Below are 24,783 nucleotides of genomic sequence, written 5' to 3'. Positions count from 1 at the left end.
TAACTCGAAGTAACTTTTTTGTATGTACTTTGGCACGTTTTAGAATATATATATATATAACATAAATTTAGAAAAAATTAATCAAAGTTTACGAGAGTGAAAACTTGGAATGGGGGTCACATCATTGAAATCTGGAGACGAACGCCAAAGAGAAGATTGAACACTGGAGTATACGTTGTAGAGAGCGAGGGAATCGGGGAAAGGCAAATGAAAGGTATACCAAGGAGAGGGGAGCAAGAGAAAGCGAGCCGAGTCTATAATAGTGTGGCAGCTCCGGAGAATGGATTAAATGCTAAAGCCGCATCGGCTTGGTATACATTCTATACGCCTGTAAATGTTTAAATGCAGTTTAGAGATTTTTGACTATAGTGATGACTGTGGGATCAAGGACGAGACGTATACATAATATATATATATATTAAAACACTTGATAATTTATATCGTGGTTGTATTAAAATTTTTACAAAAGAAAAAATTTATGTACATTTATTTTTATATAAAAAAATACCAATTATTATAATTATATACAGCCAATTATTCTCTTTTGATTTGTTTCTGGCGAAGCTTCCCTGTCTGAAAATGAAAATAGAAAAAAAATAATAATAATAGCTGTTAACACTTTTTTTTATTACTCATTAGCATGTTGAAAAATAATGTACGTATTATATGTATTACAACGATCCAGTGTGATGAGATGCACTTAAAAAGAAGCAATTTTATTAGTTAAGTTATTAAATAAACTTACAGGTTAGTATAGTCGTGAGATGATGGCATGTATAATTTGAATGATTGATGATTGCGGTTAAAATGTGGGTGAATTGAGATTAGAGCTTCCCGGACTTGTCGTCGAAGCTGATGATTGAGGTGTACCTGGAGGAGTGTCTTCCAATGGGCAAACCAAATTTCCAAAATCCATTTCGTTTTTGCTTTTTTTACGCTTAAGGGTGAATTGCGTTCTCTTTGGTGTCTAAATATCACAGATACAACAATTAGCCGTGCCCTTTTGTGATCATATTAGTTACACATGTAAATTTGCCGTACCTTTAATCTAGCCGTAAGCGTAAGAGGCGTAAAACCAAGAGTATGTTCCATCTGCCGCTTCAACTGAACAACGTCTCTGCCGATGATTTCGTTAAAGTGGGTGTTTAGGTGTCTCCGAAGTAGGGTTTTCGCGGGCGGTATGCTGAGCAAGCTGGCCAAGAGCTCCGCGTTGAAACGGTGCTCGTAAGTCATGAGGCCACCGTGGACTCCCGAACCCCGCATGTTTGGCGCGTACTCGGCCAAATCGACGACCCTCAACCACTCCATCACCCGATGATTACTCCACAGGGCCACTCGACTTCCTTCGTTCGCGCTGGCTGGATTATTAGCCGACCGACGCTCCAAGTTGTCAAACTCATAGTTCAACTCCCTCAAGACCTTTGTATTTATCGATACAGTCATGGGGTGTCATTTGCTCCATTTTTTAATTAAAAATCATCAAGCCTGTACGAGTGTGTGCATACCTGGATACCCCGACGTAAGCTTGCAGCATGCAGTTGTCCGGTAATGTTGAGGTAAAACAAATCCTCCGTCGTCAATCGGTTGAGCACGCGGCCGTCGATTTTTGCGTTGAAAAATGCTTCTTTGTGCTGAGGTAGGCCAATGTCGTCCAGCCAACGCAGCACAGCGGCGTTGTCCATCTGAAAGGTAGGTATTAATTTAATGGTGTTAGAGCCTCTCGTTTAGATGATTGAAAAGCAAACCTTTTCCGATCCGAAAAATCCAGCGCCACTGCTCTTTTCCGATTCAATGGCGTAAAGTAGTTTTTTCCTGTGCATGGCGTTTTTTATGTCGAGCTCCTTCTCGAGCTGATTAGTCGACGTGCCGAGTAATTTGGCCCCTGTCGCGTTCCACCGTTTGAGCTCACTCGTGTAGGACTCCAAGCCCAAATTAGCCAGCCAATCGCCAATTTCTTCGACGGACAGTTGAGTGAAAGGCCTCGTAGGAGTCACCTTGTCCACCATCACGATGGCGTTTTTATCCTCGGCAGCTAAATTTTAACTCAAATGTGATTAATCCGGTCAACTGGTCGTTTTGTTTGATGATGATCTTACCAAATGCGACGCCTCGTTTGAGCGAAGTAGGGGGTCGGGGAAGGCTACTGTAATGCCCGGCATGTCTGCTGAATCTTTCGCTCTGTAATTATTGTTGAAATTAAACCCTCAATGTTGCAGTAAAATAATTGGTAAGTACGTAAAAGAAACAAAAGGAAAACTTGCATTGGTCAAAAAATTCGTGCTGCGTAAAGATAAATTTTCGTGCTCCAAATTTGCTTGCCTTAGTTTCATTTCGGACAGCGAGCTCAAAAGTTCCAACTTTTGAGTTTCCAAGGCACTGCGTGACAACACCTCCTGAGCGAGCATCAAATGTAAAATTTACCATCAAGTCAAAGTAAAACTTTGTACAAAAAATAAGTATGGTAACCTTCTGTAGCGACTCTTCCATGAGCCTCAGGGCATCCTTTTTGTCTTTCAATGCATTTTCCAACTCTAAGATTTTTGAAGACTGGGCGTCCAGTTGTTCGGACAAAATGGAAATTTCCATGTGCAGAGAACTTCGTTCGTTCTCCAACTTTTGTAAACGTTCCTGCGAGACAAGTATTATATACACCTCAAGTCCAATTAACAATTTGAGATTTTCCGCAACGAAAATTGAAAATTCACAAATTTTATATTTGCTTTTGATCTACGTATACGTAAAAAATTTCATATTTTTTCTTCTTCGTTATAAAAAATTATGTTGGACTGTTTGTTGGAAATGTTGAAAGTACCTGCTTGAGGATAGGGAAAGAAAAAAACAAGAACCCCCGTAATGTCTGCAAAGTACCTGTTCTGTATGTTCAGGGCACTTGTTGTGGCATTTAAAATGTTGTAGCGAGCAGTATTGGGGCTTATTTTTTTTCTCGTAATTAATCAAGTCACTTTGACTTTTGTTGATCCTCTGGCACCGGTCGGTTTTACTTTTGAATCTTCTCTTGCGACGATCTATCGAACCGACGCAACACGTGCCCCGGGCGGACATGGTGGTGCGTGGATTGTTATTCTCATTAATTATTTTTTCCGATACCAGAGGACCGACGGCGGTAGAACCAGAGGCCAGATGGGCCGCATGAACCGACGATAAACAATTGCACACTTTGCGACCTGCAGGACAGCCAAGTCCAGGGGCACAGTGGGCCGATGATTCTTTGGAAACGCGGTGAACTAATTCAAGTGGAATGCTGCAAAAATGTACAGGGTATGTTTGTTATATTATCGCATCCAGGCCATGGCCACACCATGTAAAAACAACGGCAAAATGCATTTGTTAGCGAAAAATTAATACTCCAAGCGCGCATTGTGCAAATCAAACCAGAGAATCGAGTATCAATGAAGGGAACACACACAAGCTGTTTTTTTGTTGTATTTTTTGTGCAGGGAAAACAAAGCAAATGTCTCACACTGGTAAAAATTTCAAAGTAGTAACAAAAAGGTCAAATTTAGATTGAAATTGTGGGAAAAACCTTGAATAGGATGAATTGCAACAGAAGGGCAAGTTAACGGATTGGGCAGCATTGGTTGCCGCGCAAATGTTTGGCAAGCTTCCGTGTAGGGCAATCACCTTGGCTAAGCCCTGCAGTAAACACGACTGAAAGTACGGTATTATAACTGTGATGATTTACTGGAGAAACGAATGATACGGATGTAATAAACGTCATCCTCTTTTTTGCACACCTGACATAAACATCCCTGGGGGGGCTTGTAATAGCCATTGATGGCTTGATTGGTGATGCAATCCGAGGCATTGTAGCTCGGCGCGTGGGAATCGTCTGGCGAGCAGTCCTCTTCACCCGCGGGCTCGGATGTCGACGTTGATAACGTACCGGACGATTCGTCTGCTTCCGACTGCGCCCAACCATCGTCCCAACGATCAATCGATCCAGCTATGCCGGAGGATTTCGATTGATTACATATTATCACAAAATGATTCGGGGTATGATGAAAAAAAAAAAAAAAAAAAAAACTTTAAATAATGATCGATCAAAAGATGTAAACCTTGGAAAGTGGTATTTTCTCTATCTCCCATTGCGTATAGATGTACAGCAGATCACTGTGGCACACGTAAATTGTGAGAAGATTTCTTGACTGTAGCTTTGTGGTTCTCTTTTGATTTATTTTTTTTTCCGTTTGACAGGATTTTTAATTGTGTTGCTTGGATTTTGTGTATTTTTCTTTCAAGAGAAAGTAATACAATTAAATAGTACAACTAAACTGCACAATCTTGTCCGAACAAACGGGTACATTTTTGTCTTTTCCGTCTAATAAACACTTGCCATGTCGGGATGACTTTAAAACTAAAATTAAACGTGAGGGGAAAGCCTTTGCAGACGTGTTTTATAAATAGCATCTAGTGACTTCTTGTCTTTGAGAATTGGACGAATTATGTAAATCAAGGTGCACTCTAATGCAGCAACGATCGTTATATTTCATCATAATTTTAATAACGGACTAACAATTGATTTTATTCTGTAAATCGATATTTCTTGTACTCTTATGTCAACACCTCCATGTCTTCTTTGAGTGTTGGTCAAATATCCTTGGGGTTCTTAATTAAGTTAGTAATTTGGCGAAAAGGAATTGTATATTTAAAAAAAAAAATCAATTTTTCCAACAAACAGTCGTAAAGATAATTATTTGCAAAAACAAATATAAAATTTTCAAATCAATTCAAATTTTCAATTCGCGCATCAACACTGATGAAAAGGACCTGTACTTCACTAACCGCCAACTAGGTATTTTCCTAATATTAAAATGGACTATGTGTATAATTATGTAAATACGAGACTGAAATTAAAATTTCATCAATCCAAATAAGTGTTCATTTAAATACAAATAAAAAAAAAATTTGTTTAAATCAAATAAATAATTTCTTTACAACGCAATAAAATCATAGTACATAATAGTCTTAACTAAATATTTATTTTATTCAAATAAATATTTTTTGTTTTCATTCAAATAAATGTTTATTTAGATTGACGAAATTTTTTTTCTCAGTGATAACGCAAAGATATAGACAAACCAATTATTTGTTTGTCTTCAAGTAAAAATTTCAAATTGTTGTTAATACGTTTTACACGTATATATGTATTGCAATAAATCATTTCCATCAGTAAAAGAATAATTCTCATATAACTGAGAGCTTATAATGCGTTGAAATAAATTTTAAAAAGTCTTACTGGTTGCAGCCATTCCATTAAAATCTGTACCGTATTAGCATCCGGTGGACGCAATGGTCTGGGTGTACTCTGAAGGAGAGTTACCAAACTGTTAGTTAGGTCTTTAATGGCATCTTTAGATTCGTTATTTTCAACTCCTGAAATGGTAACAGTAATAATATTTATTAAAACTTTTTTCAAGTAAAGTATGTATCGAGTTTCTGGTGGATCGTATACTAAACCGGCCGAAATACTTGTGATATAATTTCGCATAACGATACCATAAATACTTAAATTGAAGCCTAATAAAATAAAATAAAAATACGCAAAGTAAAGAATAATTTTTTTTCTCAAAATCCATGAATTTCAATTATTTTCAGAAATAAAAGTCGTCTGTATTTAAAAATCTTACCAGATAGAATATCATCCATCTGAAGAAGAGCTGCTTCGAGCATTTTGCTCGCTTCTGTTGGTTTCACCAGGTAATTCGGTCTGTTGGTATCTGCTTGCTCATTTAACTCACCTTTGCCCATAACTTATCTGTTGACAATAATTATGCACACACATGGATATACTTGTTACACTTTTCCGAACGAATTTATGAAATTTAAAACTTCGATACCAAGAAGTTTGTTGAAATTGTTTTGTTTGACGTTCACTTGAAAATATAAGTGCACCGTAAGCAACATAAAGCATAAAAATAAAAATAATGTCCACGCCCAACTTCCTCTCACTTGGCTTTGATGGTATTAAATATATAGTGCCATGTACACAGTTAGTAAACATAACATTATGTATGTACTGCATGAGTAAATATTTTCGATCGAATAATGTTAAGTACCTATTACAAAACTTTTGAATTCAAACGATACTTTTTTCTAAAATTTGAAGTTGTAATCTACATGTCTATTTAAAAATAATAATCATCGATAAATGATGGTAAACGTTAAAAAAAAATTTACCGATTTCTTGCATGAATTACTTCTTTATTGCGATCAGATGTTCGCAACAAATTTTAAACGGTAATAACGTAAAAACAGAGCTTAAATAATGATGTAAGCAATACTTAAGTAAATACAGCAGTGTATGTAAAAAGAAAAAAATTATAAGAGCTGTGTAACTATAATAACGATCGATGGATAAATAAATCTCACCACATGTCACGAATCGTTCGGTAATAGTAAATTCAAAATATAAAAATGAATACAATTCATTCTTGTAATTCAATTAACCAAATCATGTAAATTGTAAAATGTATATGAAGCATACCAACTTTTTGGAAATGATGAGATTTTCATTTGGAAATCAATTAACTTTCAAAACAGTCAAAAAAAAGTACACCCACATAAAACTTAAGGTTCCTTTTTTTTCTTTTTTTTTAAAAAAAAAAGAAAAACACAAAAACTACACCAACAAATCTAATAATGAAAACTTTGTTTAAGAATGAAAGAATTATAACCTCAAAATACCGATGTATGGTTGTAATAATCTTGTTAGTTCTCGTAGGATAGCTGTGTTGCACGTATTTAAAACAATTTTTAAGATGAAAGTCTTACCTAGCAATGAATTCTGTAATGCTAGATTAATCGGTGAAAACTAGTTACAATCGAAAAAGGTACAGCTATAAACATCATATATATGTGTATATGGTTTGGTATGCAGATAAACCACTGTATTCAAGAGAGAGGAAAAGATAATACTTGACACTGTCGCTAGCAATTCACTCTCTGCAGTCTATATACATACTGCACAAGTAGGTATTATAGTCGTGTACAGCGTAGCGAAAGAAAGAGACATAAATAATGTAATTAACATTATTAGCAGTAAGTAAATACGTATGATATATGATACACGTACGAAAGTAAGTTTTAACTTTACCTTGATGTACGTCTCGTGTGGAAACTCTAAACACGTTTGATTTAACGCATGAAAATCGTTAGAAATAGGCTTATTCTCATAACGAACGAGGAAAAGCTTCGGAGAATCGGGCACCTGGGGGCTAAATCGTTAAAATTATCGGGTCACGATAAACGCGATAAGAGTGTCAATCGTGTAATTGACGTGAAACTTCTAGTCACGGTGATGTGAACGTGTTACCAAGTTTTTTAAAAACTTCTTCATTCTACCCTATTTAAAAAATTGTTTTTAAAGGAAATAAAATGAAATATCCCGTGTGAAGATTTTCGGTATTTATTAACAAACGTTAGAATTATGTGGCACATTTTACATGGTTTGAATGTGCTCGTATACAAATGCAGTAGAAATTCGGGAATAAGTATAGGTGAAAAAAAAAAAAAAAAAAAAATTAACACTCCGACTGAGGGCGTTTTTCTACCCAAGCCTTGATGCCAGGCTCCGAAAGAACTTTGTCTTTCAAGGCTTTTAAATGCTCGGCATTCTCAATTATGTCGTTCTTTGCCATGAAATTCAAGTAATCCAGCAAAGCCACGAAAACTATGTCTGCCCAGGATAACGCGTTACCCACGAGGTATCCACCGTTTGATTTCACTTGCTCGTTCAAGCGACCAATATAAAATGGAACAACTTCCTTGATGACCTCCAGTTTTTGGGCTTTAGCTTCGGCATTGCTTTCGTAATGATATGCTCCTAGTTCTGAGCAAAATTTTTTGAAATTAAATTAAACGAAATCACGTCGTTCTCAAATGATTTCCGCTTTACTTACTAGCTCGTACGTCGTGAATAGTGTCAACAGCGGCATCAATTTCAAGTGCTTCCCAGTCGTTCTTTCCGGCGAGGCCGTATTGCTTTGCTAAATATCTGCATATAGCGGTCGATTGATTGATTTTTTTGCCGTCGACTTCCAGAACGGGGACTTGGCCGAACGGCATCGCTAAAGTACAAAAATGTTGAATTCCAGTACAATGCAATATTACTGGACGTTAATACATTTTTTTATTATTATTGTGCATTTACTTACTAGGTTTTATGGTTGGCCATTTTTCGCGATCAAAACGGTCATCGATAAACTCAACTCCAGCGTAACTGAATAGGAATCTAATGGGCTCAGCCAGAGCTTTTACGGGAAAGTATATTACTTTATAAGTTGGCATGTCTGAAAATAGTATATTTATGGAAAAAAAAATATATCAAAGCAAAACTGTGGTTTGTTAAGAAAAAAGTGTTGAAATGTTATTCAACTAGTATTTGGAAAATAGTCTTATGTGTAACAAACGACATAAAAAATGTTTCAGCATTAATATTTATTGACCACGCTTATCTATTGTTGCTAATTTTAACTCGAGATGTCTTTGTCATGATGATGTAGGTTAGAAAAACACTCCCACAAGTAAAAAATTATCACGCCTTAAATTGAAATTTATTGATAAAATTTTCGGTACGCTTAAAATACAAGCTTGAAACGTTTCAAATAAAAAATATTTTTATGGAATATTATTATCACTTTAAGTTTGTATAGGTAGCGTAAAATGAAAGTTACAATTATATTAGTTAAAGTATGATTTTCTTACTTCAATTTATTATTCCAAATAAATGAGTCTAAAATAATTTGCAACCCTTAAAAAAATGCGCTAATGTAATGCTGTCGACATCATGTGTGTAAATAAAATATAATGCATGTAATAAATATTTACTTGATTGAACGATTTCTTGCTTTTATGTTGCTTTTTTGCTTAGTCAAGAGTACCTAAGACACTAAGTAGTAGTAACGCAATGTGGCACTTGTGGTTTACAATTGAGCTCTAGAATGTACCTAAGTATATAATAATGATATCTATCATACGTATGCACTTACAGAGAAGCTGAGCTCCAAGCTCCAATTGCAAATATCTACGAGATCTATTGAAATAAGTATTTTTTCCGGCAATTTAAATATTTGATTGGCTCACGCTTAAGGCTGCGTTTAAATGGAGACTCTCTCAGACAGATTCTGTGGTATCGATTCGGCGGGACCCTTGAAAGGTTTTAGTACCTACTAAAACAGTGAAAAATGTTTCAATTTTTTGTTTTTTCCATCGAAAGTTTTGTACCCTACATTTAAACTTTCATGTAATTACAAGTTACACATACTACGTACGTTTATAAAGGAAAATAGTATTGGAAATCCGTAATAATGTACGTACGCTGTGAAAAACGAGTGTAAAAAATGAATAAATGTCCCATAAATGAAAATACATGACTAGTGTAAGTTGAATGCGAGGATGAACGTACTTTATGAGAATTAAAAAAAAGGGGGTAAAACATCGATAGTATATCGATACATCTCAAAATCTCGAGTTTTGGATTCTGGACTATTATTTTGGTTTGGTTGGTTTTGTCAATAGGTTTTGTCCAGTGATTTTCTAGTTTGTTCTAAATAACCCGACCAATCAGAGAGCTACATCAAACATTATCTTGTATCGATTGTATCGAAGTGTCACGATTCACGATATAATCAAACCACGGTGTAACCATTTGTATGAGAGCCGGCTACCCTTGAGTTGCGTCTCCTCTCTTACTTCGTGAATCGTGAATCGTGAATCAGAGTATCGCACACAAGCGGTAGTATAGTGTACCTAGGGTATAGTAGCGTAGTAGGTACGGTAGTAACTATAGTCTAAGGAGTAAAAGGATCTCTCTCGCACACACATCTCTCATATATCTATACATCTTCGGTTAGCTTCGATCGCCATATTGTATTTCAGACAACGTTAAGCGAGACAGAGCAGCCATCAGGGCATTTTGAAGCGATTCAAGGACGTTTTACTGTTGCATCGGTATCAGTTACCCATCAAATTAGTAGGTAAGATTTTTGAAAAAGTACTTGTTACTTTGTTTGGACTTTAGTTCTTGTTTTTACGGTGTTAGTGCTTCGTAAGTACCTCGATGTTGCGCATATTATGTACCTACTCTTGTGCTCGTTTAAGTGTGTACCTATTTCACATAATTCATCTACACATACAACTCGATCACCCAATCACACATTTTTCTACTCAAGCTTTGAGTAGCTGTTTGTCTCGATATTAAAAAAATTGCAAGAATATTTTCTTGCGTATTTTCACTCAATGAGTACTTCATTTGCAAGTGTACACATCTCTCCCATCCTCCATTGTGTGTATGTCTACGCCTACGCGTGTGTGTGTTGTGTCCTAAGGTCGTGCTTGCATTAAGTATTTGCTCATTTTCAGATCGTTTACTAGTTGAGGCCAGGAGTCGATTCCTGAGTTATCAAGATGACAAACGGAAACGACCACGACGATGAGGACTGCGTGATCAGGGTGAGGGGCTTACCATGGTCGACAACAGTTGATGAAATCATGGAGTTCTTTGGAGAATGCAAAATTACCCGTGGCAAAGCCGGTGTCCACATGACGACGTCGCGAGAAGGCCGACCCAGTGGAGAAGCTTACATTGAAATGGACACCGAGGAGGACATAGAGAAGGCTTGCAAGCGAAACAGAGATCACATGGGCCATCGATACATCGAAGGTTATTATTATGTGGAAACATATAATCATTTTTTTACTATACCTCCCAGTCTTGTCATTTATTAAAAATCGACATTAATCAAGTGTCTTTTCCACTCAAATCTTTTAGTTTTCAAAGCAAAGAGAGGAGAAATGGAATGGATAATTAAAAGAAGCGGTTTAAATCTGGAAAATGCCATGGATGATGGTTGCGTTAGACTAAGGGGCTTACCATTTGGTTGCTCGAAGGAAGAAATTGCACAGTTTTTCTCAGGTATATATTTTTTAAACATTTAAAAATTTACTCAAGTAATTATAAGTATACATGCATATTCAGAGATTAATATATATATATATATATATATATATATATATATATGTGTATATATTTTTTTTAATAGCTATATATGTAAAAAATTATCAACTAGAGAATAAATACTTGCATACTCAAAAACAGTTTACAATTGTTAAATGATGCACCAGTTACTGTACAGTTTGTTAGGTATTTATTCTCTCATGTACTATTAAAAAACTTTCTTAATGTTTTGCTGTAAATATTTGAAAGTAAGCAAACAAACAAGAAGCATAAGTTTTTCAATAGAATTAATGTTTATGAAATGGTTAAAAGCTAGATGTAATTTTTTAACGAATTAAATTTAATGGGCGCTAAGCTACAACTCGTTCTTTGATTATGTGTGTGGGTCAGGGTTGGAGATATTGCCGAACGGGATTTCACTACCTACAGACTACACAGGCCGCAGTACGGGGGAGGCTTACGTTCAATTTGTTAGCAAAGATGTTGCGGAGCGCGCTCTGCAGAAGCACAAGGAAAAGATAGGACACAGGTGGGGCACTGAGCTGGGTTTGGGTATACTCAGAATGTTTTTTTCTACTTTTTTATTTTTTCTTAATATCAGCTGATGTCAAGTCGCAATGAATCCAATCAGTTTCTTGACGAATTGATTCAACAATCGATTGACCTTTTTAATAAACTTTTCCATTTGTATTGTTTCCTTTCACTCAAAATGTTTTAAACTCTGTATCTTTCAACTTGCTGGCCGACTTTCTCATTCTCACTGGTGATTGACTAATTTTTGTCGTTGAAATTAAAAACTATAAACTAATTGGTTCAAATTGACTAAAATCAAAAAATAAAACAAGTCGTATGTAAGCAAAGTACTGTTGGCCTGAGCTGAACCCATGGGTTGGGGCTCCCAACGGGAGGTACCCCGGTGCATCGACTTTGTATCCATGGGAGGTGGGCAGGGCTACCCAGAGGCAATTTGCCTTACAAGGGTGGGCTCTAGGAGGTAGTAAAATTATATTACTTGAAATTTTTTTTCTATTAATTATTCACTGAAAGTAAATTTTTGAAACAATTTGAATCACTTAAAAAAATTTTCAACCATGCTTTATTTGTCAACTTTCTTTAAACAAATCTACCTGTGCTGACTCTGAATCATCTTGTGATAAAGCAAATGCGATGACATTCATTTGTATTGTATTTTTAATCTCATTCCTTTCTCTCGTTTCTGTTTTTACCTACAGCTGAACACATTTTTGTTGTATTGTTTGTAGTTTGTAACTATTGTAAAGTATATAATAATAATAATTATTATTATTATTATTATTATTTTGTCCGTTTGTCAACATTGCTGTCTAACTAAACAAATAAATATACTCAATATGTTCTCTTGTACTAAGCGTAAAGGGCTGGTGATGGCTAAATTCATGGATTTTTTTCTCCTTGAAAACGAACAGGTATATTGAAATCTTTCGAAGCAGCTTATCAGAAGTTAGAGGTAGCATTGGACCAAAAATGCGTGGAGGTCCGATGAGCGCATTCAATCAACGACCAGCTCCATATGATCGTGGAAACAGATTTGGTGGAGCTAATAGATTTAACAATAACAGTAGAGGAAATAGAGGTGGAAACAGAGGTTAGTAGATTTACTCTGGTTTTTGTCTTGTTTAAAAAATCAGTCAATATATAACAATTGTAAAAGCTTCTTTTTTAGACTTTGACAATAATCTTGGATGGAACAACAGTAACAATTTCCCATCACGAGGAAACAACATGGGTGGAGGACTGGGTGGAGGAATGGGTGGCGGAATGGGTGGCGGAATGGGTGGCGGAATGGGTGGTGGAATGGGCGGTGGAATGGGAGGCGGAATGGGCGGTGGAATGGGTGGAGGAATGGGCGGTGGAATGGGCGGTGGAATGGGTGGAGGAATGAGAGGACTAGATATGGGAATGAAAGGAAGTGGAAACTTCAGAAATAATGACAATTGGAACAGCAACAATATTGGAATGCACTGTGTACACATGAGAGGTCTGCCTTTCAGAGCAACAGAGCAAGATATAGCAGACGTAAGCTTACATACTTTTTTCACACTTTTTACAAATCATTGTAACGATATTGCTAAAAAAAAAAAAAAATTATCGTAGTTTTTCAGACCGATTGTACCGGTGAATATAAGAATAATTCTTGAAAATGGAGGCCGAGCGTCAGGAGAAGCTGACGTTGAATTCGGATCTCACGAAGAAGCTGTTAAAGCGATGAGCAAAGACAAAAGTCACATGTCCCACAGATACATCGAACTTTTTTTAAATTCTTCTCCCGGTCCCAGTAACAATCCAGGCGGAGGAAATTCCGGAGGAAGTATGCTTGGTGGAATCGGAAACTTTTGTGGAGGTAATTGACGTAACGTTTGATGATTGTACTTTTTAAAAATCTTTAAAACGAAAAATCATTTGATGTATTTTTATTGTTCTACAGGACTGGGAAGCAATTTCAGACCTCAGTATTCGGCGAACAATCGAGGATATGGAAATAGTCAGCTCGGTGGTAGTAATTACAATAGCTTTTAATAACCGCGCCATGATCATTTAAATTTTCTGACTTAAGCATCTTCTTGATATCATCAGTTACTTTGTCATCTTGCTCTTAATTTGATACTCTTCATTATCGTAATGATAATATAATGAACTTTATGTATGAAACATAATCAAAATGTTTTCATGAAATATCAACACATGTATTCCTATGTTATAACTTTTTTATACTGTGCAAACATTAGTGTAATAATTTGCCTTTAATTTAAGAAGAAAAAAAGTACAGTTAAAAGTATAGAAAATAAAGCAGTAGGCGAAGCTAATACTTAATTTTTTTCATAGCTGTTGATAAGTTTTTTGTATCAAAATCGACCATTTTTTAGGTGCGTACTATGAAAAAAATTGTAGTCTCTTGGATGTCTTATAACTTTGATCAAATACTGCAAACCGTTTAAAAACCTTCTTGGGACTATGATAAAGTTAGTGAACTGAGAATGTAATAATACAAATAAATTATGGACTTTCAACTAAAAAGTTTTTTAAATTATTTCACATAAAAAATAAAACTAAACCACACTAAACAGAATCCGTTGTTAAAACTCGGCAAAGGAGACTGTAAAACTACAAAACTGGAGAGAAAGTAAGTAATGTTTTTAACGGAAGCACTGCACCGAGTGTGAACACTGACGAACAGTCAAAAAGAATTCGTCGTTGAATACTCGGATTCGCCAACTTCTACATCGACGTTTGCAAAGTAGGTCAAGCAATGCCAACCCATTCAACGTTCAAGAGCCATTAGGAACAGAGTGGGTAAAGAGTTCCAGACTGTTGCAAAGATCGGAGAAAAAGATTAAAAATGATATGCGTGTAAATGAAAACGAAAATTGCGCACCACTCTAGTTGGTACGATTAAAGGGTCGAGTGAGGGGAGAGAAAACGCAAGCGAGATGCCAGTAGCAGGGTGGTAGAGATAACGATGGTGCTGATGTCAAGTAGTAAGGGGTAAGTTTTTCATATATGTATAACGGGGTAAGCTGTACATACCTGCGCGAGTGCGCACTGCAACAGACGAGGGGATGCTGCCGCCGAGTACACTGATCAGTCATCTCGTAAACGTCGGCGGATCATCGCACAAATGAACTCTACCAAACGCTCGAGGAATCTGAAAAAAAGAAAAAAACGGCATCAATCAATTTCTGGCTGCATACGTGCACTCTAATTTTTACGGATGCTTGAATCTACAACCCGTACGTACAACCCTCGCGGTCCATTTGCTGTATAGTACTAGATGTGTCACATTTGTTCTGTGCTTCCTAGTTTTGTTGTCATTTGATCCTTTTTATTTTTTCAATGTACATAATCAATAAATTATTTTGCTTATGATTTGCGCTCGTCTTATACCTGCTTATAATTTTAATGAAACAAAACTCGTGTACAGGCTATCGGTACCTATTTTATTTTATAATTCCTTTTTCAAGCAACATTAATTACTATTATTGTATTTATTAATAAATGAGTGATTCAATTTATAAAAAAGACCGCTTTTACATACGGAACACGACTGTCACCGTGATTTTTACTAGAACAAAAAATTTCAAGACAATACAAGTTTTTTTTTCTTTGTATTTGTCAACTAAAACGTTTCCCATCGTTTCAAGCGCTGGGATAAGTCATTACGTTCGTAACATAGGTTTGAGATCTAGTATTTTCGCGTTATAAATTTTGTCCTTTAATGTGAATTTTTTCCGGTAATTGGTAATAAAAACATTTTTGTTGGCTCATAATTTTTTGTACATTTCGGAGTATCTGCGCTTCATCGTGAAAAATTGTAAAAAGGATAAATTTTTTTTTTTTCATCTACAACATTTTGTCGTCAACTCTTACGAATAAAAAATCTATTTTTGCATCTCGATTATCTTGAAAAATTGATGTGACTTTGTAGAGAAAATGATTAATTATTATTTTCGCTCAAAAAATACTTGCATTTAGAAGGCGAATTCTAAAAATTACAGTTAATAAAAAATAAATTTTTCTTTTAGAAACCGGTATGGTCAAAAAGTGGGCAATTTTTTTCGCTTCAATAAAATCTCCTCGATTGACAACCATCAGTTTTTTGTACAAGAAATTAGTCACCCAACAAATTAACGTAGTATAATCATGTAACGTAAACTACTTGTATTTCGTACCAATCTCAAACATGATATTACGATAAAATTATCTTTATTTTTTTACAAATAAGTAACAGATTTTTGAGTGATTCCTCTTTCTTCCAATATTTCCAAAATAAAAGGCACTTCTGTAGGGCATACCCATTACTCGAAAAAGCTCTCGAGCAATCGTATAATAATAATAATAATAATAATAATAATAATAGCGGTGTATACGTGTAAATTTTTTTACTATTCTCTAGGCGTTTCCATTGCCAATATACTTCCTATTATAATGCTAGGAAGGAAGCAGAGTCTCAAGGGAGACCCGGTTTTAGCTGATTATGGTCCAGAAGAATGCCTCAATGAGAGTACAGACATTGAATGGGTTAACAAGGTGAGTACGAATATTCAAGGTATATTTCGCGCTCACAATACTCACGCACTGCACTAGCACTGATATAATATGTCGTTAGTATACTGAAATCAGTAAATGGCCAGGAAAAAATGATAAAGGATCGTGGAGTATATGTGCTTACTCTTAAAGAAAAAAACAAAAAAAAAAAAAACGTAAAATAATGTAAAACCTATATTTTTCAGCTATGGGTTAGGCGGTTGATGAGACTTTGCGCGTTAGTCTCTTTGGCTTCGGTTTGCCTCAACACGCCCAAGACTTTTGAAAAGGTGCCGATACTTCAGTATGTTACCTTTACCTGCGACCTAATCGTCACGTTTCTATTCACTGCCGAGATGATTGCCAAAATGCACATTAGGGGTATTCTCAAGGTATATAATTACACTATAAATAAATTATTAAAATAACGTCCAATGGTGGTACTTGTTTGACAGTACCACCATTGGACGTTATTTTAATTATTAACCAACTGTCATTGGACGTCTTATATTACTATAAATAAATATTTACCTTTAAGTATAGTATTTTAATATTGTATAAATACATGCGTATGCATTTATACAATAAGTAGCAAGTATTATATACAATGTAGAAAAAAAAAAAAAAAATGGCCAATGTACACTGAGGATTGAGTATTGTCGCAATTTTCAGAGCAAACAGTCCTACCTGAAGGACCATTGGTGCCAATTTGATGCGAGTATGGTATTCTTTCTTTGGTTGTCGGTGATCCTTCAAATGTTTGAGATGCTAGAACTCGTGATGCGGTACAGCTACACTTCGATCCTACGAGCTCCACGTCCATTGATCATGATTCGCTTTCTGCGGGTTTTTTTAAAATTTTCCATGCCCAAGGCCAGGATCAATCAAATTTTCAAGTAAGATTCAATAACAATAATATACCTATTTTGTCTCATGAATGGTTTACGCGAAACAAGAGATTTGCCGTAGACTTGCGACGGATGAGAGCATTTTATATTGCCCTTTCAGGACAGATGTATACTTAAATTCAGATCATATTTTTATAATCAAGGTAATTTTCACGTATAATTCATTTATCAGTCGCTAAACAAGTCTACCAAAAAAATTGTCTCGTGGATGAAATATTGTACCGCAATTGAGAAAAATGAGGTTTTCATTGTTGCGTTGTTGTTGTTAATAGGCGGTCGAGTCAGCAAATATACAACGTGACGCTGTTTTTTCTGTTCTTCATGTCGTTGTACGGACTACTCGGGGTCCAATTTTTCGGGGAACTGACGAATCATTGCGTGTTGAACTCGACAGATCCCCGACACATCACCATAAACAGCCTCGCGATACCCGATACGTTCTGCTCGACCGATCCCGAATCCGGCTACCAATGCCCCAAGGGCATGAAGTGCCTCAAACTCGAGCTTTCCAAGTACATCATGGGATTCAACGGCTTCGACGAGTTTGGTTGGTTTTTTTTATCGTGTTGTACTTACGATTGCAATGGCAATGCAAAAATATAATATAATACAAAATAAAAAAAAACGCGTGTGACGCAGCTACGAGCATATTCACGGTTTACCAGGCCGCCTCGCAGGAGGGCTGGGTGTTCATAATGTACCGGGCGATCGATAGCCTGCCCGCTTGGAGGCCCATCCTGTACTTCAGCACGATGATATTTTTCCTGGCGTGGCTTGTCAAGAACGTCTTCATCGCCGTGATAACGGAAACGTTCAACGAAATCCGGGTGCAGTTCCAGCAGATGTGGGGCGTCCGGGGCACGATGAGCAGCAACAACACGGCCTCGCAGGTGTTGACCGGCGACGACGAGCACGGCTGGAAACTCGTGACCCTCGACGAGAACAAGCACCTCGGGGGCCTGGCCGGCTCGCCCCTTTGCCAGGCCATACTCCGCTCGCCCCAGTTCCGCATGGTCGTCATGTGCGCCATACTGGCCAACGGCATAACCACGGCCACGATGAACTTCAAGCACGACGAGCGGCCCAGGCACGCCTTCTACGAGCGCTACTACTACGCCGAGATCGTCTTCACCGTGTTGCTCGATCTCGAGACTGCCTTCAAAATCTGCTGTCTCGGTTTCCACAGCTACTACAAGCACTCGATACACAAGTTTGAGCTGCTGCTCGCCGTTGGCACGACCATCCACATCATACCGTTTTTCTACCTCTCGGGTTTCACCTACTTTCAAGTAACATACCCACAAGTTTTTATAATACGTATATTATATACGCGTTAAATTTTTTTTTTTTTTTTTTTTTTCATTTCCCACACACATTTTTGTGTCGATGCTCGCACGCAGGTACTTCGAATCGTAAGGCTGATCAAGGCCTCGCCCATGCTCGAGGACTTTGTCTACAAGATTTTCGGTCCTGGCAAAAAACTCGGCAGCCTCATCATCTTCACCATGTGCCTCCTCGTCATATCGTCGAGTATTTCCATGCAACTATTTTGCTTCTTGTGTGACTACACGAAGTTTGAAACGTTTCCCGAGGTACAATAACGTTTAACAATAACTGTACGTCGTATGTGACGCACTATTGATATACAATAATATTTATCTATTTATCTATGTATATCATGCGTATGCTGTACTTCGTGATAATGACGATTCGGGTCTTTCAGGCCTTCATGTCCATGTTTCAAATCTTGACTCAAGAAGCGTGGGTCGAGGTCATGGATGAAACAATGGTCAGAACTCACGAGTCCATCGCTCCTCTCGTCGCCGTTTACTTTATACTTTATCACCTTTTCGTGACACTGGTGATTTCATCTCTCAATCGTTTAATTTATAACTACATTTTTTTCTACACATATATTAATGCGGTAAAAATGTGGTTCTAGATCGTGTTGAGTCTCTTCGTCGCGGTTATATTGGATAATCTTGAACTGGACGAGGACATCAAGAAATTGAAGCAGCTCAAGTTCCGCGAGCAAAGTGCCGAAATAAAGGAGACGCTGCCGTTTAGACTGAGGATTTTCGAGAAGTTCCCCGACAGCCCGCAGATGACTACCTTGCACAAAGTGCCGTCGGATTTCAACCTTCCGAAAGTGAGTGTAAATCGAAGAAAAAAATTAACTCGTGAGAAAGATATAAGGGCATTGTCTTGAGCGAGCGTGGTTTTTTCAGGTGCGAGAGAGCTTTATGAGACAATTTGTGTACGAACTCGAGGACGAAGAGAACGAAGGCTCGAAAAGAGTCAACGAAACTTTCGACTCGAAAATCGTGTACCGCAAGCAGCGACCGGTTCACATTTTGAATAACCATCCAAAAGTTAGGACTGTCGAAACGAGCTATAAAAAAGCCGCTATTGCGTACATAATCAAGTAATAACTATGTTTGATTATCATGATTGAATAATTAAAACGATGGATGTTTAAAGAAAAAAGAAAAAACCGAATATTTAATTAGTACATGATTTCTTTAAAATCTGCCACCTGATGATGATGATGATGATGATCGACTGCAATTGTAGCGATTCAAACAATCAACGTCTATTGCTCGGTGACTCTGCAATGATACCAGTTCCTGCGAAAAGCCTAATGAAATCACAAGGGACGGTCAACAGTGCGAAGCAACTGCGAATAGACCAAAAAAAGTAAGTGTCGCGATGAAACGTCAACTTGTGAAATGCCACCTTTTGAAATGACTTGTCGGTAAACAGGTCGATACGAAGGAGCGTCAGAAGTGGCTCGATAAAGTTGAAGCAGACCTACGAACACTTGGTGGAAAACGGTGACGTTGGGGCCATCAACCGCATGACCTCGTCCCGCAGCAGACCCCACGATTTGGACATCAAGCTTTTACAAGCGAAAAGACAGCAAGCCGAAATGCGAAGGTACAACAATAACAACAACAATATACATACTCTTTACGACCATTATTCTCTTCACAACTATCCATACGATTGATCTTTCCTCGCGTCAGTACCTCCAAATGATTGTAGATGTGCCTACATGTATATTTATATTACGTATTAACAGTACTACGACTGATTATGCTGCAGAAACCAGCGCGAAGAAGATTTACGGGAAAATCATCCGTTCTTTGACACGCCGCTCTTTGTGGTGCCGAGGGAGAGCAAGTTCCGTAAAATTTGCCAATTGCTCGTCTACGCGAGGTACGACGCGAGATTGAAGGATCCACTCACGGGAAAGGAGAGAAAAGTTCAATACAAGAGCCTCCAGTGAGTGCAACAACATCAACATCATCATTATTATTTATTGTTATTATTTAACGTTGAGGTTTAATCTATCAGCAATTTCTTGGGACTCGTGACCTACTTGGACTGGGTGATGATCCTCGCGACCACCTTCTCTTGCATTTCTATGATGTTCGAGACCCCGAGATTCCGCGTTATGGAAATTCCGGCCTTGCAGATAGCGGAGTATGGCTTTGTCATTTTCATGAGCATCGAATTGGCGCTGAAAATCCTGGCGGACGGCCTATTTTTCACGCCAAAGGCCTACATCAAGGACGTCGCTTCGATACTAGATGTATTCATCTACGTGGTGAGCATGCAATATCTACGATTTAACCGCTGATGCATGTACGTATGTAAATCAGAGACGATACAGTGCCTTTGTCTTTCCTCTACAGGTGAGCCTCGTATTCCTTTGCTGGATGCCGCGAAGCGTGGCTCCAAACTCGGGGGCACAGCTCCTGATGATACTGCGCTGTGTTCGGCCACTGCGTATATTCACGCTCGTGCCCCACATGCGCAAAGTCGTGTACGAGCTCTGCCGCGGCTTCAAGGAGATCCTCCTCGTCTCGATTCTCCTGATCCTGCTCATGTTCGTCTTTGCGAGCTACGGGGTGCAGCTGTACGGGGGCAGACTGGCGCGCTGCAACGACCCGACCATCACCAAGCGAGAGGAATGCGTCGGGGTCTTTATGCGCCGAGTCTTTGTCACCAAGATGAAGCTCCTCGCTGGCCAAAACGAGAGTTACCCGTCGATACTCGTGCCCCGCGTCTGGTCAGTAACTACTGTGGATTTTATCCGCATGCATCTACTTTACGTTTCATTTGGCTTTTTCAAAGAGCAACCCCATTCTTTGAACCCCTCCAAATGTTTGAATGATTAATTTATCCACTATACATCGGGATGGCTTTGTATCACGAATTTCCTCAATCAGCTACAACTTCTTACTGCATCGGATATGTCATTAATTTTTACAAAATTTATTGTATTGCTTCGCGCAGATTTTAGAACATTTTCAACTAATCTATGACCTATTATACAACACCATACAAAAACAATATTAACATTTTATAATTTCAAATAAATTTGTCTGTAACTTTTTTTTTTCAAGTTTTTTTTTTTTTTTTTTTACTTGTTACCGTATCAGTGCGACATTATTTAAAAACGTCAACCGAAAAAGATTATTACATGGTAAATTATAAATTCAGGGCAAGTTGCAGATTTCTTATTACTTTTTTTTTACAGGGCTAATCCAAAGCGCTTCAACTTTGACAATATAGGGGATGCGATTTTAGCTCTGTTCGAAGTGCTCTCGTTCAAGGGCTGGCTCGACGTGAGAGACGTACTCATCAAAGCTCTTGGCCCCGTAAGTATAATATAACAAGCCTATACCATAAAGTAATACATATATGTATAATCGATGATTGAATTATAATATACATATAAGGTGCGCATAATTTCAGGTGCACGCCATTTACATCCATATCTACATATTTCTCGGCTGCATGATTGGCCTCACGCTATTCGTTGGCGTGGTCATTGCCAATTATTCCGAAAACAAGGGTACCGCGCTTCTCACGGTCGATCAAAGACGATGGTAAGCACACATAAATATATACATCCCTTTATCATTTGATACAAAATATGAAATAATTTTTTTTTACAATGCTTACCATTCAGTATTATATTAATTATAATTTAATCTCGTATGAATGTTGCAGGTGTGACCTGAAGAAAAGACTGAAAATCGCTCAACCGCTGCATTTGCCACCACGACCTGATGGCAAAAAATTTCGAGCTTACATCTACGATATAACGCAAAACATTTACTTCAAGCGTTTCATAGCAGTGATGGTACTCATAAATAGTGCTTTGCTCTGCGTTTCGGTAAGCCATCGGGTTACCCTTAATTTATCATTATTTCAATTGAGAACTGCTTATGAATTAATCAAGCATAATCTTACGATTTACAGTGGAGAATCGAGGAAGAGCACACGGAGCCCTTGGCTACAGTATCGGCCATTTTAACGCTCATATTTCTCGTTGAAGTAATCATGAAAAACATTGCCTTTACGCCTCGAGGTTACTGGCAGTCGAGAAGAAATCGTTACGATCTTTTGGTCACGGTCGTCGGGGTTACATGGATAGTAATACACGGAACGATGAAGGTATTGTTGTATATAACATCATTGTTCACCTGTGATAATTTTACAACACATGTGTACTTATTGCGATATACACTTCTATTCACAGAACGACTTGTCCTACGTCATTGGTTTCATGGTGGTGATCCTGAGATTTTTCACCATCACTGGCAAACACACGACTTTGAAGATGCTTATGCTGACTGTCGGAGTTTCCGTCTGCAAGAGCTTTTTTATCATATTTGGAATGTTCCTTCTCGTATTTTTCTACGCCTTGGCCGGCACCATTATATTCGGAACAGTCAAGTACGGCGAAGGCATCGGAAGGTACTTACTTGAGATTTTTCTTTTTCTTCTTCTTCTTTGAATCGTGCAAAACTGATTACTCCACGTATCGAATCACGTATACTTGCATTTTTTAATTTTGTTTATAACGTAGAGCGGACAATTCGTGCACAGTGCGCGTGGAAAATCAAAATTTACGCTGCACTAAAAACAGGGCCAAAAGTGCCAATTTTCCACACACTCATTATAAAATTACATTTGTGTACGCAACTCGTGCGAAAAACCGTCTTTTTTGCGCTCGCTACGTCTACAACTATTTTCTATGATTGAAGGCGTGCCAACTTTGAATCACCAGTGACGGGGGTAGCTATGCTGTTTAGAATAGTCACGGGCGAAGACTGGAATAAAATAATGCACGATTGTATGGTTCAACCTCCCTACTGTACACCGGCAGCCAATTATTGGGAAACGGATTGTGGCAATTTTCACGCATCCTTGATTTATTTCTGCACCTTTTACGTCATCATCACGTACATAGTTCTCAATCTCCTAGTGGGTAAGATTGACGTTTAAGTAAACACATGTGTAGTACATGCAATCACTTGATCGAAAAACTTTTTCTCTAAATTTCTTCTACCCTCTTTTGCTTGATCTCCTTTAGCCATCATCATGGAAAACTTTTCACTTTTTTATTCAAACGAAGAGGATGCTTTGTTATCATACGCGGATATCAGGAATTTTCAAAATACCTGGAATATTGTGGACATACACCAAAGAGGAGTTATACCAGTACGGAGGGTGAGCTTTCTTTAATTTTCTATAACGATTCTTATTATTATTATAATCGTTATTCTATCGAATAAAAACAAAAGTAAAAAAAAAAAAATGTAAGCGCGTGGGTGATCGTTTCGCAGGTGAAATTCATTTTGAGGCTTTTAAAAGGCCGACTGGAAACTGATCCCCAGAAAGATAGACTGCTCTTCAAGTACATGTGTTACGAGCTCGAGAGATTGCACAATGGGGAAGATGTCACGTTTCATGATGTCATCAAGTAATTGTATAATTTTTCTTCACTTGGTTCTTTAACATCCTATATTGTCGCTTGTAATGACGATATTTTGTTCGGTTGATTTTCTGTTGCAAAGTATGTTGTCCTATCGATCGGTGGATATAAGAAAAGCTTTACAACTGGAGGAGCTGCTTGCCAGAGAAGAATTCGAATACATAATCGAAGAGGAAGTGGCAAAACAAACGATCCGGACTTGGCTCGAAGGTTGCTTGAAAAAAATAAGGGCCGTGGGTGTGAGTTACTATTTCCCATTTTTTTACTCTTTCAAAAGAAATAGGTCATTATGTCATGTTTTTGTTAAATATTATAACAAACGGATTTTAGAAACAACAGAACAGCCTTATCGCTGGACTTAGAGCAACGAACGAAGTGGTGGCCAGCACGACGTTACAAGAGCACGTAGAAGAGAAGAAAGAACCAGTGGTTGAAAAAGATGACCCAGCTGAAGCGAAAGTAATTCATTATACATACATGTGTCGATTAAAAAAACATTAAGATGATAAAACTTGTTGCAAACACGTAACAATCGTGGCAAATTTTTTTTTTTTTTTTAGGATGCAGAAGGGTTACGACACAGGGGTAAAAAACCAGTGGGTCTGCCCAGATCCGACAGCATTGGCAGCGGTTCGGGTAGAAAATTTCTTGCCCCAACTTTGTCGGATCCAGCAACTTCTGTGAGGATTGAAAAGGAAAAAATTACAGCCTCAAAAAAGAGAAGTAACAGGCCTGCCCGTGAGTTATACATTATTATAGAGGTAAATTCAAATCAGGTTGACCAATAACACAGGCTCTGTGGTTTCAGCTGTGGCTGTCAAAAACAATTTACCGTACGTGACGGAAAGAAGCGAGTATTTACGAACGTTTGGGAAGGAAACTTTTGGTGCAAGAGTGTCCCCGCCCAACAAGATGACAAGTGCGATTAATGAGGTTCGTGATTGGTGGCGTGAACAGTTGAACTATAACACAGATTCTAGTGACGAATCATTGTAGTACCTATAAGGTTACGAGAAACGTTATTATGTTATTGTTACTTATGTCGT

At 37.7% G+C, this 24,783-nt stretch overlaps 5 protein-coding genes across 11 annotated transcripts; 2 read left to right on the top strand and 3 right to left on the bottom strand.

The window, feature by feature from the left end:
* Positions 1–446: 446 nt before the first annotated feature.
* LOC106641597 (liprin-beta) lies at positions 447–7,212 on the bottom strand. Of its 4 annotated transcripts, none has more exons than XM_089596649.1 (11): positions 6,793–6,955; positions 5,649–5,776; positions 5,258–5,394; positions 2,467–2,628; positions 2,262–2,393; positions 2,097–2,178; positions 1,746–2,032; positions 1,506–1,682; positions 1,042–1,419; positions 871–967; positions 447–573 (listed from the first exon to the last, which is right to left on the bottom strand). In XM_089596649.1, exons 2-11 carry the CDS (start codon positions 5,767–5,769, stop codon positions 521–523), a joined length of 1,626 nt encoding a protein of 541 aa, XP_089452775.1. In that variant the 5' UTR covers positions 5,770–5,776; positions 6,793–6,955; the 3' UTR covers positions 447–520. The 4 variants fall into 4 exon arrangements, 1 of the variants encoding a protein (XP_089452775.1); XR_016293343.1 differs by lacking the exon at positions 6,793–6,955 and adding an exon at positions 7,115–7,212 and having other exon boundaries at positions 509–573; positions 746–967; XR_016293342.1 differs by having other exon boundaries at positions 509–573; positions 746–967.
* On the bottom strand, positions 3,478–4,342 carry LOC149373406 (uncharacterized). The gene is made up of 3 exons (XM_089596198.1): positions 4,077–4,342; positions 3,756–3,964; positions 3,478–3,669 (listed from the first exon to the last, which is right to left on the bottom strand). Exons 1-3 carry the CDS (start codon positions 4,105–4,107, stop codon positions 3,478–3,480), a joined length of 432 nt encoding a protein of 143 aa, XP_089452324.1. The 5' UTR covers positions 4,108–4,342.
* A 198-nt stretch (positions 7,213–7,410) lies between the features above and the next one.
* On the bottom strand, positions 7,411–9,169 carry LOC106641585 (glutathione S-transferase). Of its 4 annotated transcripts, none has more exons than XM_089596646.1 (4): positions 9,009–9,169; positions 8,175–8,309; positions 7,920–8,087; positions 7,411–7,849 (listed from the first exon to the last, which is right to left on the bottom strand). In XM_089596646.1, exons 2-4 carry the CDS (start codon positions 8,305–8,307, stop codon positions 7,542–7,544), a joined length of 609 nt encoding a protein of 202 aa, XP_089452772.1. In that variant the 5' UTR covers positions 8,308–8,309; positions 9,009–9,169; the 3' UTR covers positions 7,411–7,541. The 4 variants fall into 4 exon arrangements, with proteins under 4 accessions (XP_089452772.1, XP_023248019.2, XP_089452773.1 ...); XM_023392251.2 differs by lacking the exon at positions 9,009–9,169 and adding an exon at positions 8,848–8,963; XM_089596647.1 differs by lacking the exon at positions 9,009–9,169 and adding an exon at positions 8,725–8,770.
* Positions 9,170–9,695: 526 nt separating this feature from the next.
* glo (heterogeneous nuclear ribonucleoprotein glorund) lies at positions 9,696–14,029 on the top strand. Its single transcript, XM_089597177.1, has 8 exons — positions 9,696–9,995; positions 10,381–10,681; positions 10,790–10,933; positions 11,366–11,504; positions 12,421–12,599; positions 12,678–13,030; positions 13,109–13,355; positions 13,440–14,029. Exons 2-8 carry the CDS (start codon positions 10,426–10,428, stop codon positions 13,529–13,531), a joined length of 1,410 nt encoding a protein of 469 aa, XP_089453303.1. The 5' UTR covers positions 9,696–9,995; positions 10,381–10,425; the 3' UTR covers positions 13,532–14,029.
* A 564-nt stretch (positions 14,030–14,593) lies between these two features.
* Positions 14,594–24,733, top strand: na (sodium leak channel non-selective protein na). The gene is made up of 27 exons (XM_014356039.2): positions 14,594–14,742; positions 15,906–16,039; positions 16,243–16,428; positions 16,709–16,932; positions 17,217–17,491; positions 17,584–18,233; positions 18,345–18,536; positions 18,668–18,805; positions 18,887–19,093; positions 19,173–19,369; positions 19,519–19,641; positions 19,708–19,881; positions 20,050–20,229; positions 20,302–20,554; positions 20,643–21,019; positions 21,491–21,611; positions 21,709–21,842; positions 21,967–22,132; positions 22,219–22,413; positions 22,499–22,716; positions 23,007–23,230; positions 23,336–23,472; positions 23,589–23,725; positions 23,820–23,976; positions 24,068–24,196; positions 24,298–24,475; positions 24,546–24,733. The coding sequence occupies exons 1-27, from the start codon at positions 14,724–14,726 to the stop codon at positions 24,731–24,733; spliced, it is 5,313 nt and encodes a 1,770-aa protein (XP_014211525.2). The 5' UTR covers positions 14,594–14,723.
* The last annotated feature ends 50 nt before the right edge of the window (positions 24,734–24,783 follow it).

The sequence above is a fragment of the Copidosoma floridanum genome, unplaced genomic scaffold (genome assembly GCF_036245765.1).
Source record: "Copidosoma floridanum isolate Cflo_tuat_1 unplaced genomic scaffold, Cflo_Japanese_pri ptg000030l, whole genome shotgun sequence".
NCBI classification, from domain to species: domain Eukaryota; kingdom Metazoa; phylum Arthropoda; class Insecta; order Hymenoptera; family Encyrtidae; genus Copidosoma; species Copidosoma floridanum.
Note: the sequence above shows the minus strand (reverse complement) of the source record. Positions and strands in the feature narration are given on the sequence as shown.